Here is a 13,642-nt window from a genome sequence, read left to right as displayed (position 1 = left end):
AATTTTTTTTTCAGGCTTGAAAACAAAAGTATGGATTGTTTTTGCTTTCTACTTAATATAGATTATTTTCTTGGGCAATCTTCCTTGTAATAAGTAACAGTCAGACGAAAAGAAAATATCACTTATTTATTGTGCATGTACCCCACCCCATAAACAGCAGTATAAAGATGCTCAACCCACTATCATTTTGAGCTGGAAGCAATTTTAGTTTAATTATAACTGAAAATTCTTTTTTAAACGTTATGTCTTTCATGCACTTTAATTTAACTTCTTTTTATATAAATGTTTACATCAAAGATATATCTTTGATATATATAAAATCTTCTTGCCCCCTTTTTTTCCCCCAAGATCAGGCGTTCTAGCAGAGTAGGAGTCTTATTTTAAATTGCTTTAAATCTTCCCGTTTTACAGTTTACTCAAGGACTATAAATACTTTACATGATGTATCACTAACAACAAAGCAGTTCAACCTTCATGTTAAATCCTTGCACTTTTACTAAAAAAACAAAATCAATGGATCGAATTTTGTAAGTTTTTCTCTCATAAATTAATGTTTTTTATTTGTTTGTCAAAAGTTCTTAAAAGTGTGTAATTTTTTCCAAAATTCGGTAACACGGGCGACCCCACCCTCGCTACGTGCCTTCACTTCCACCATATACATATGCAGGACTAAAAACGTATTTATAATTCCCCAAAGCTGTCCCTACAGTATGGAAACCGGTTTTTACAAAGCTGTCCCTACAGTATGGAAACCGGTTTTTAAAGCAATTAATGTTTTCATTGGTTCATCCCAGGAATACATCCTCCAGTATTCATTCGAAATTATAGCGAACATACTGGTCTAAACATTGAATGAGATGAAAGCGAAAGTAAAATTCATGCCACAGATTAAGAAAATGTTTAACAATAAAATGATTTATATATATCGTTACTTTCTTCATCAAAATTTGAATTTATCCACGATCCAAATGTTTAATCTATTCTCTCAGCATGTCTTATGATTATCAGTTTTCGTAGCGAAGCGATATTTTCAATGGTAAAACATACAGCGTTACACAATTTTAAATTTACGTTACACAGCCGGGGTATGATAAACTGAAAAAAACAGAGCAAAAGAAAAAGAATACTTTTGAATTTCCCTATCACTGGCACGATTTTCCCCAATTGGTCGGTCAATTTCCCTAAGTATCTTACGAGGAATTAATGCTTTCGCTTTCGGTTTTAATGATAAGCAGCGTATAGATAAAGCTTCTCGATTTATGAATAAAAAGACTAAGTAGTGTGTTTAATTTGTTGCATCTGGCGATATGTCTTCAGTTAGGAGATTGTATATCATGAGACACGCTGAGAGAGTGGATTTTACTTTTGGATCTTGGATACCATCGTGTTTTGATAAACAAAGTATTGGATTAAAATTTTTATATCATTCTCTCAGCTTTCTTGTGAATTATGTTTTTTTTTTTTCATGTTTTAGAATTTAAAACACAATTTTGTAGTATAGTTTATTTGCATTTATGTGATTAGTACCTGTCATGATCCTGAAGAAAAGTGTTTAAATCAGAAGCACTCAAAGTAGTATAAAATTTTAGGCTTAAAGCACGGCGTATAAAGATACTCCATGGCTTAAAGTATGATCCCTTTGTATTGTAGATAACCGTGGTGTATCAAAGGTATTGATAAATGTATGATTCATCGTGTTGGCATATGATTATTTTAGTTTGAATTAGATGTTTAATATTTATCATCACTTTATTATTTTTTGCTGTATGTTTATGTTTATTTTATTAAAACTCGCACATACTGAGCTTAAATACAAATAAAATATATTTACAGTAAAATTATACTAATCATAATGTAGCATTTGAATGAATGAGAATATTAAAAATAAATAAATATTTGAAATCGAAAAATGAAAAATACCATGTCAAAACTTTTGAAAATGATGTAGATTAATTACTTCAAGAAATGAATTTATAGAAACAGAGAATTATTAAGTAACAAAAAGTGTAATGCAATTCCATAATTATGTTAGGATGCACATGCATGGAAGCATGTTGTATTTTTATAACCTTTTTATGTTGTATAGTTCTCATTTCTAGCATTTTTTGTGTTCAGTAAGAAATGCTGCTGAGGTGTTTTTTTTTTTTTTTTTTTGTTTGTTTGTTTGTTTTGTTTTGTTTTTGGTGTGTGGTGTGTGTGTGTGTGTGCGAGAGAGAGAAAATTAGAGTTAAATTGTACTTATTATTTTGTAAATATTATTTTAGATAATTACATCAGAAGAAATTTGAATATGCCTGTGTCAGTTCCAAAGCGTTCTGGTGGACCTTGGGATTTTTTTAAGGATTGTCCTCTTACTAATGTAGGATTATATCAAGCAACTTTAACAGGTTTGTTGGTATATTTAAATATTTAATAAAAAATTAGGGGACTCTTCTGCTATAGGGACTAGATTCAGAGGTTGATCTTTACAATATGGTAACTGGTAGTTTGGCGACATTTTGGAGGCGATAAAGGTTACTACCTGGCACTTTGGTAATAATGTGAGCAGTACTCAGTTCAGATTACGCATTATTTTGTGTGAGGGAAATGAGAGATCATGGGATATGTCGTAATATTAATGGACGAATTACGGTTCTTTAATCGGAAAAGGGGGGAAATCGGGAAAAAATCTGGAAATTTTGTATTTGGCTTTATTCTATGTTGTGTGAAACAGTGTTCGTGAATTTTTGGATCCCATGGCTGTAACTAAAGTGAATTCGAAATGGGTATTTATGTATGTATTAATTTAATGTATGTGCTCATTTATATTTTAAGTAGTGTTTTTGAATTTATTATATTTTAATTAAATGATAGTTATTTTGTGAATTTTATGTTTGTAGGAATTTGGTATACATTTTAGTTGAAGTAAACGTGCATGGAAATAATTTAAATATCTGACACTAAGTATTTGTAATGGTTGCGGTATGAATTCGTTGGTGACGTGTATAATGTAATAGATGATTTAGAGGTAAAAGTTTTTGGATATTTTATTTATTTTATATGTGGAAATGTTCATTACTTTTTTGCGATCAGGTAATTTCATATATGTTCTTTTTACCAGGTTTAAAGATTGAGAAAATTGTCATGTATTTTCGTGAAATTTTTCTAATTTATGAGAAAAAAGCAGTGTACATGGATATAGTGAAGAGTGTGCGCAATGCCATTTTTGTGCAATTCTGGGATGCTTTTTTAAGTAAAAATAAGTCGGCGTGTACATGGTTTAGTGATATTTTAATTAAATGATAGTTATTTTGTGAATTTTATGTTTGTAGGAATTTGGTATACGTTTAAGTTGAAGTAAACGTGCATGGAAATAATTTAAATATTTGATACTAAGTATTTGTATTGCTTGCGGTATGAATTCGTTGCTGACGTGTAAAATGTAATAGATGATTTAGAGGTAAAAGTTTTTGAATATTTTTTTTATTTTATATGTGGAAATGTTCATATTTGGAAAGGGTAAATACTTTTTCGTGATCAGGTAATTTCATATATGTTCTTTTTACCGGGTTTAAAGATTGAGAAAATTGTCATGTATTTTCGTGAAATTTTTCTAATTTCTGAGAAAAAAGCAGTGTACATGGATATAGTGAAGAGTGTGCGCAATGCCCTTTTTGTGCAATTCTGGGATGTTTTTTTAAGTAAAAATAAGTCGGCGTGTACATGGTTTATGTGTATGTGTTATTTTGAAAAACGCGTAAGGAGTATGGTATTGTGCACTTTTTCCCAATTTTGCAGTGAATATTTGTCATGATTAAGCAGTTTTGTTAGATAAAATTTCTAGCATAAGTGTAATTCGGCTAGTAGATTGTTGGAAGAAGTGTTCAGTAGATAAAAAGAAAAGAAACATGTCTTTACTTCGTCAAGACAAAATGGCGGCAGGAAAAAAAAATAGAGGGTTGCTGTAGGAGAGTTGGTCGTCAAATTTTCGCCAAAAATACGCCAAGTTACCATAATGTAAAGATCAACCTATTCAGAAATGTTTAATGTAATAATGTATATATGTCTATGTATGTATACATGTCTATGTATGTATACACTTACATACAGATGATTAATTTAGAAGTCAAACAACAAAAATCAGCGTTATATTTTGAAATTTTCACAGGACAAGTTTTGATGGTTTTAGCGAACCATCATCCTCAGCTGAAAAATTCCAAATGAACGTGATAAGATATAGTGATTAGATAAGATAAAATAAGAAAGAAAACTTGTGAACTTTTGTTGTTTGACTTCTAAATTAATACTTGTTTGGCATGTTATTGTATCTTAAATACAGGTGGTTATCAAATTAATGGAAACACTTTAGATTTATAAGGAATTCAAAATCGTAAAAACAACCTTGTGTTTCGTATTTCTTCCAGTAATGAAAACGATTACCCTGGAATATTTTCAAAGCAAAATTAAGAAAACCGTTTATGCCAAATTTTGCATAAAGTATCTTCTCATGTATTTTTTTATTTAAAGTGTGAAATTTTCTCTTTGAAAATATAAAAAATCATGAACAGAGCAAAATTAATTCATGAGAAATAACTTTGAAATGCAATAATTCCATCGTAATATGAAATAGTGGAGAAAAGTGCAATACAGTTTATTTATTCACAAATAATCCCCTCATATGCATAATTTATGTACTGTCGATTGAGAAATATAGGTTAGTAAATCAAACCGGTTATTTCAATACTTTTCCTTTATCAATATTTTTACGGGCTCTTCAGTAGAGCAGTAAAGGTGGCTGAACACTTGTAGCTCGCTTGGGTTTGAATTCCGGCTAAATAGTTGGATTCATGGTTTTTGTGTAATGTAAATGCAAGCCATCTCAAGGTCCGTACAGTGAAAAGGTTCGCGCATAAGAGGAAAAACGCGTTGAATGGTCAACCACATCGTGACGTCACAGGGAGACCTCTGTTGCTTTCTCTCTTACTACGAGGGTAGAAACTACGGTAGGCGCTTGAAACGAATATGCGCTTATTTGACTGTTATTTATTTGCTAGGTGTTTACATTAAAATGTTAAAGAAGGATATTAACTAAATTATAATTTAACATGTATAAATATCTATTAAACATTTTTTATCAACATACATACGACTTTTGAAATATATATTTAAAACTAAACGTATCGAATAAATACGCAAATCAATGAATGAACACTAACCTGAAAAATAAATTTGCATTGTACATACTCTTATTTCTTTGACATATTTTATACTTGAGCGTATAATTTTTAAGACAGTATATAAAGATATGTTATAAAAATAAACTTTGAATAATTTAAACCAAGGGCAAATTAAGTTCAGAACCCAAATTATGTGCTGTAAATTGCATAAGTTTAGTGGCTATATTTATTAAATTCTAAACATAATCTAAGCTAATTCAAATATCATACTGAATGAGGAACTGGCACATGAATTCGCTAATGCTATTGTAAAAAAACAAAATAGATTTTTGTAGTTGCAGATTTTTTTATGTCACAATTCGCTTTTTCAGAATCAAAAATATTTTTATTTATTTATTTTACATTATGAAGATGTATTATATATATACATATAATATTTTACACTAAGATATATGCATTTATATATATATATATATAATATATATACAAATATTATGAGATGAATGTTTAAAAAAATATATATATATCAGATAATATGTAATACAAAATATATTTTTCTTTCCAAAAGTAACCAGGTATTTGCATCTAAAATTTAGTCTAGTTACGTAATTTGGATCAGTTCTGTTTAATAAAAAATATTTCTTTCAACAGATATGCTGGATACACCATTTTTTTCGCAGCTAAGCTTTGCTTGAAGAAAAATTTTAAGTATTCCTTACAATGGTTAGGCTAAAAAAATAGCGCACCTAAGATAACAAAACAAAAGATAGCTGGATTTATATTCAGTTAAAGAAATAATTTTTTGATATTACGAAATTATTTTCTTCAATTTATTTTTTCTTTTCCGCGTTATGTCACAGTTTTCGTCGACTGAATTTAGTCTTCTTTTTTGTGCTTTTGAATATTTTTTATTAACTAATTTTTGATTTAAAGTCCTTAATCGTATGAAAGTTCGAATTCTAGCAAAGGACTTAAGTAAGTTTTCATCTGTGTCGGAAAACTGCTGTTTAAGGGTTTTGACAAAGTCCTTTATAATATTTTCTCCCTTTCTTAAAGTGGAACCGTTGAAAATTAAAAATTGTTCTTCCATTTTATGGACCTGCGTTTTCCACTCTTCAGAGGGTTGAATTAGTCCTCCATGAGACAGATGTTGTATCCACGACGAAATACAATTTGGATCTTCTTTCAGTTTATACGCAGTAAAATGGGCAGAACATATCCTAGAAGAGTTTGCATTCCATTTATCTTCTCGACGGCAAAGATTTATCCACTTCCTTCTTAATGTAGGATCACTTGGAAATTTATGATAAACTATGTGCTCAGATAAATTTTTAGTTTTTTCTAAACTGTTGTTGCAAAGAGCAACGGCACATCGCATTCCAGGCATCTAGTAAAATTGAACAAAAGAAAGAATTTCAGAATCGTTTTTCTGCACTGTAAGCATTCCATAATATAATATAAAAATATTCAGTAAATATTTTAACCTTTTGATATAGAAAACTATGTTATATTACATTAATATGTATATATGTAACTTTTTAAACATTTTTTAAAACCATTTTTTAAATACTTTTTTATAAACTTTTTAAAATTCTTTTTTGCATTTAAAGAATTATTTGAAATTTATTAATTACGAATTTTACCTTTTGGTCTTTGTGAAAAGTAAATTTCTTACTTTATGTCTTTACTGATAATTTTTTAACAACTAATGCGCGGAAATACTAAAATTGTAATTTCACATATATACACATTTTTGTAATCTTTATTCTGTAATTTAAGCTGTTTTGGCACAAATAGGTATACAAAATTCGTCTATAAACAAGCTCTGAACTTAAGCTTGTTATTTTACAATTAGTACTGAAGACAAAATATTTGATAGTATAAAACAGAAGTGAATATTACGTAACATTAAAATAAAACAAAAGTACTGAAATTTTACTAACCTTGAAGAAAATGTTTTCACTGACAGACGACTTCACAGGAGTTCAGCATTCGAAAGCAATGACTTGGCGTTTCCCTTAGACTCGTATATCACGTAGGCCTCGTCTGGTCGCCCTGTGACGTCATACGTTGAGACTTGACGCATGCGCTCTATGCCTCAGTTTCCGAATGCGCGAACCTTTTCACTGTACGGACCTTGAAGCCATCTTCTCTTAGAAAGTTCTCCGCGAAGGCATAACTCCCCTTATACAGGTAATTGTTGTGTGCTTTGATGTAATTCAGTAAGCGAACAAAATTAATCCAATCAAACCCGAAGAATGGGTTGATTACATGTGGAGTTTTCCACCAGGAACGTAAATGCGAGCAATTTTCTCTTAAAAAGGTTTACACGAAAGCATCCATCCCCTTAAGCAGATAGCGTTCACGTGCTTTTCCTTAATCCAATCCTAATTTTCATACATTTCATAGTAAGTTCACATACACCTTATTACAGACAAAATAACAACCTTTTTTAAAGATATTTTTTTATTAATTTGTCTGAATTCCCTTTATCTCTTGAGGAGTATAAGAATTTCAGCAAATAAAACTGGCCGAAATTTTATACAATGTAACTGATGTTTTGATTCAATTTAGAAGTAACATGAGCTTTACTGATATTTAAATACTTTTTGGCAGATCTCATCCTAAAAGAGGGTCTAAAGATAAATTGATTTTATTTAATTTACAATCAATGAAAATCATTGAAAGCAATCACTGAATGAATGAAAATCACAAAAACTATTATGCATACAATTGTCTCTTATTTATCTCCTGATAAATCAGACAAAATTGCCTACATAATAGAAGCACTTTGAAAGAGTTAACAGTTCTTAAGGGTTTTATGCACTCCACAAAAAAATGTCAAACTATAATCTTATTATTCATAAGTATAAAAGGAAGTAAACAATAAAAGCAGTTTTACCTATTTTCTAGAAGGTCATTAAATCTAAAATATTAATCTATTTTTATTTGCTATGATTAAAAAACATTAAATATGGTAAGCTTAAAGAGCGTGCAAAATTGCTGACGTTTTAATCATAGCAAAAGTCAGTACTAAAAAAAATAGTATTAAAATTATGAGACAGATTGAGAGGGAGATGGCCTCTATTTGATTTTCAAGTATATTGGCGCGAGACGAAACCTGCGGTTTTTGCCAAAATGTAGCCAAACTGATAAGAAGAGGGAAATAATGCATAGCCAGCGGCTACTCTGAGCAGTGACAATGGACCACCCAGAGATCTACAGATAGGCGATTCTCTAAAATAGGGAAGGCATGGATGGTACAACAGTTGTACCAATGCCGGCATCAGATAAAGTCATTCTCCTGGTACAACTGCTGTACCAGCCGGCTTCAGCGATGGATAATGTGCCTTGGTATGTTAGAAATGCGATCATTTATGAAGATTTAAAAATTAAACCAGTACCGGAGCAGATCCTAATGGATGCTCACTACTTTTTTGAGGAAATGGAGAATTCGCAAGTCGATACTTTGAGAGAACTTACGAACTATGATCCCACTGTGGAAAGCGTCGTGAAATGACCTAGGTCAATTCACCACAATGTAAAGTGGTAGCTGTAAATATGTATATAGTTTCATCTAACTTATCTCATTTTATTGAAGTACAGTCAAAAGTCTTTAATCCGGACTCGTCGGGACTTCGGCAATTCCAGATTATCGATTTTTCCAGATTATAGATCATCAGTTTAAATCTGGTAAGATGGCATGCAGAAATTCTAAAATTAAAAATATGAAACCGTAATTTATAAAATAATGAGCAATTATGATCTAAAGGGTATCCAAATTTACCAAAAAAGAAGCCTAATATTTATTTGTTTACTTTATTAAACATTTCTTTTAACGCGCGGATGCGTAAAGCATACCTTAGTCATAGCCGAAATTAGAAAATTGCAACCAGAAAACTATGTGATTTGTATTCGTGATATTTATAATGATGAGGAATTTGATTTAAATCATATCAAAGACGGAGTACATCGAAATTAAATACTACATTTAGTAAGGAATTATAAGCTGACTAAAATAAAAACATCTGCCCTGAAGATAACGATAGTGTTGACAGATCAACTTCCAGTTCATTGCGCGCCGCGACGTGCCCCCCCCCCCCCCCCGCGCAGAGCAGCGTGAAATTGATAAACAGATTTCGGAACGGTTAGATAAGCAAAGGATATGCTTTTATCCATTTTTTGTAGCAATTCGTTTTTTGTTTGATGGACATCGAAACATACTTTCGATTTCTAGATCCTTTGGGAGCTCCAGCATCGGAAATTCTATTTGACATAATTGAAAGTTCAAGCTTACTTTTAGAAAATTGCTCTTACAGTCTGCAAAAAATAATAAGCCAGATCCAATTTGAAGATTAAGGAACAACGCAATTATCAACATTAACTGAAATAGATAATTAGATAATTTTAGCTTTTACCGTCCGTTATACATTAAACGCGCATGCGAAAACGTATTCTGCACTTGCGCAGATGCATATGCGCAGTCGTAAATGTCTTGCGCGCACGAGTAAAACGCCTATGCGCATGCGTCAATGCGGCGCATGCGCAGAAAGATTTTAGCTTTGAGGTCCGGATTATAGATCATTCCGGATTACGGGTGTCCGAATTAACGACTTTTGACTGTATTTAATCAAGCATTTAATCCTAGTATTTATCCAAGTATTTAACGACGATTTATTTCATGTTTGTGAATTGTGTTTGAGTTTACTACTAAGAATATGGATGATATGTTACGTAAGGCGTTACGTTCGAACAATGGCTAGCTCAGAAGGGATTCGTAAGTCATCTACCCGATGAATTAACAGCTATCTTGTCATAAATGGAGTACTTCATTTAAACTTAAGCAAAAAGCTTTATTTACACATAAAGACAAGTTAAAAGAATATAAAATATTTATCTAGCTACAATATCTATCTAGCCACATCATGCAAACATCGTTCTTAGCTAACTAAACCGGAACTGTTCGTTTTCCTCTGGCGTCCCATGACGTCAGTCTCTATCTGGCTTTTTATTCGCTGGCATAGTGATGCCATTCCCAACATCCTCCCCCCTTTGAGTTGCTGGATAGCTACTCAAAACATTCAAGTCTATAAAGTTCAGTCTTAGTGGCATCTTAACAGTTCTACCAGCTCGTGTCTTTATAGTCTTAGAACTGTCACATACATCGGAAACATCAGTGAGGTCCGGAGATCGGGGTGACCCAGAAATTTCTGAATGATGAGAGGTACTCATGTCGTCTCCACGATGAGAATATGAAGACTTTTCAGCAGATTGATGTTTTTGAGGATCACTTGGATGACATGAACCTGACAAATCATCATCTTGGATTTCTAGGGGAAACACTCGTTGTATCGGACGTACTAAATTGTTAGTTTGCGTTCTTAATCTAACTGTTCTCACTTTACCGTCCTTTCCTGGAATCAGTTCCGTAACCCTGGCTAAAGGCCAATTCAATCTCTTTTTGATATCATCTCCTATCAACACAACGTCATTCACTCGAATATTTGGAAAGTGTGAATTTTGCTGTCGTTTCTGAATAAGTAGTCCTAAATATTCCTTTCGAAAACATACTCGGAGATCTTCCATTAATTTTGCACGAAATCTGATTCTTTTCCTGAGATGATTGGTGTCTACTGTGTCTATATCAGTTACATCTAAATTGGATCTATCGGTCAGAAACATGGCAGGTGTAAGTGAAACTAAGTCTTCTGTATCTTCGGATAAATATGTCAAGGGTCGCGAATTTACTACCCTTTCACATTCGCACATAACTGTTTCTAGTTCTTCATAGGTAAGAACAGCTCTGCCCGATGTTCTCCTAAGGAGTTCTTTGACTACTCGAACAAGTCTTTCCCACCATCCGCCCCACCAGGCAGCAGTGGGGGGGATGAATTTCCATTCGATCTTCTGTATTTCTGTTTGTCGAGTTATTTTACTCCAATCAATTTTTAAAAAATTATTATAAGCTCCCCTAAAGTTTGTACTGTTGTCTGTATAAACCACTCTAGGTCTTCCTCTTCTAGCAACAAAACGTCTAAATGATAACAGAAAAGCATCAGTAGAAAGCGATGTTATTAACTCTAAATGAATTGCTCTATAAAGAGCACACGTGTAGAGAACCATCCATACTTTGTCCCCACGTTTTACAAATAGGGGACCTGCTAAGTCAATACCAACTACTTCGAAAGCTGCAGCATTTTCCACTCTATCAGCAGGTAAGGAAACTGGTTCAGTGATGAGAGATTTAGTTTTGTATCGTCGACATTTAATACAGTCCTTCAGAACACTACGTATCGCTCTTCTTCCTCTTGTAATCCAGTACTTTTCACGCAATATGCTTAGTAATATCTGGGTTCCAGCATGACAGTTTTCTCGGTGAAAATATTCAATCAGTCTTTGAGTAAAGATACATTTATCAGGAAGAAGAATAGGTGAAATGAAGAAAGGCTTATCTATGCGTTCAGTAATTCGAGTTTTAACTCTGATAATTCCGTTCACATCTTTGAAAACACACAAGTTCCGAAAAGAGGTTTCACTAGGAAAAAATTGAGCTTGCACATTACGAATAAGCAGAATTTCAGCATTTTCAATCTCCTGCGTTAGAAGTTCTCCCCCTGTCTAGTATCATGACGCGATCTTACATTACTGATAAATCTCAATATCCATGCAACCATTCTAACTATTGAATGGAAATTTGAGAATTTAATGGCATACCATGGGACTCTCTCTTCCGACAAATTAATATTACATAACCTAACCTTTCTCCTTTCAAGTGTTATTTCGGGTGTTTCTCTTATCAATATTTCGGTGTCAGGCCAGTTGTCTCTTGCTTGCAACAACCATGCTGGGCCTTTCCACCAGCAGGATTCTAACAATTTCTTAGGGGAACACCCTCGCGAAATCAGATCAGCGGGATTCATTTTCCCTGGCACATGTCGCCATTCAGTATTAGGAAACAGATTATTTATTTCTTTTACTCTGTTCGAGACAAAAACTGTCCAATCACCACGCTCTTTTAACCAGTATAAAGCTATCCTAGAGTCGCTCCAAAATATTGTTTTAATCTCATGGGCATTTAAAGCCTGCTTCACTGAATATGCCAACCTGGCACCAATGCAGCAAGCCATTAACTCTAACCTAGGGATCGTTACTTTCTTCAAAGGTGCAACTCTGGTTTTTGCTCTAACAAAGTAAATTTTTACCCCTTGAGAGGTTCTTGTTCTAAAAAAAATACAGGTAGCATATGCCTCTTTGCACGCATCTACGAAAACATGCATCTCAGTGGAATCATTTATTTCAACATAACGTGAGATTTCGATATCTCTTAATGCATCTATTTCTCTAAACCATCTTTTAAAAGACATTTGAATACTATCTGGTAAGGGAGTATCCCACTTTAGATTTAAATTCCACGTTTCCTGCAGTAAAAGCTTAGGTGGTAAGATTGCAGGACTCAACAGACCTATTGGATCATATATTTTGTGAACTGTAGCTAAAATGATTCTCTTAGTAAAATTTTGATCTTCACTTACAAGATTAAAGTTTAAATTACACTTAAGAGTGTCCTTATCAAGATCCCACAAAATTCCCAATACTTTCGTGACACCAGTACTATTAAAAACATACTTACATTTTACATTACTCTCCCAGTTTCTTAAATTAAAGCAACCCCGTGACAAAATATCTTTTGCATTTACAATAAAATCTTCCTGCTCCTCAATATTTGCAACACCACAAACACAATTATCTACGTAAAAAGAATGCTTCAGTTTTTGTGCTATAGCATCAAATTCAGATGGTACATTACCTAATAAATGTGTAATTGAGGTTGCCAATAAAAATGGACTCGACTTTAACCCAAATACTACTCTACGATGTCGGTAAACAATCTGTTCACTCTCGGACGGATAAAAAAACCGCAAGAAATCTCTATGTTGAGGGGCTATAGTTAGCATCAGAAATGCTTTCTCAATATCTGAAGATAATCCTATTGGATGAATTCGAAACCTATCAAGTATCTCTGGAATTATTTCTAGTAAGTTCGGACCCTTATACAAAAGGTCATTCAAAGAGCATTTACCACTTTCTCGGGCTGACGCGCCAAAGACAGGTCTGATTTTTGTAGTGGTACTGTCCTTAATTACTGGCCGATGAGGTAAAAAATGTCCCGTCTCAGCATTATCAGTTACCTTTTCAATTATATTCAATTTCTCCCATTCCCGGAAAATCATAGTATATTCTTCTAAAAATGCTTTATCTTGTGCTCGCTGGCACATCCTTTTATGCCGCTTCCAAGTTAAATCTTTATTTGTCGGCAAATCGGCCACATCAGATTTAAAAGGTAAACAAAGTTCATATCTACCGTCTGAAAGAATTTTCACATTATTTTTAAACTCTTCCAAAACTCTAGAATGTTCTAAATTCTTTCTATTATTTTTAGTGGGATCTGAAATACCTATGGATTCTAAAGACCACAAATCTTTTAT

The 13,642-nt window shown here is 32.7% G+C and overlaps 1 protein-coding gene across 2 annotated transcripts in view; it reads left to right on the top strand.

The window, feature by feature from the left end:
* Positions 1-1,173: 1,173 nt before the first annotated feature.
* Positions 1,174-13,642, top strand: part of Epp (Ecdysteroid phosphate phosphatase) — a 46,883-nt gene continuing 34,414 nt past the window's right edge. The window contains exons 1-2 of one of the 2 annotated variants that reach the window (XM_085810378.1): positions 1,174-1,401; positions 2,265-2,387. In XM_085810378.1, coding sequence (XP_085666504.1) covers positions 1,308-1,401; positions 2,265-2,387 — 217 coding nt within the window. In that variant the 5' untranslated portion in view covers positions 1,174-1,307. Of the gene's footprint in view, positions 1,402-1,533; positions 1,671-2,264; positions 2,388-13,642 lie in introns of those variants that run through there. The other variant, XM_085810379.1, reaches the window with a different exon arrangement.

The sequence above is a fragment of the Stegodyphus dumicola genome, chromosome 2, assembly GCF_044657685.1.
Source record: "Stegodyphus dumicola isolate Sdum_Otavi_A_Nest chromosome 2, ASM4465768v1".
Classification (NCBI taxonomy): Eukaryota; Metazoa; Arthropoda; class Arachnida; order Araneae; family Eresidae; genus Stegodyphus; species Stegodyphus dumicola.
Note: the sequence above shows the minus strand (reverse complement) of the source record. Positions and strands in the feature narration are given on the sequence as shown.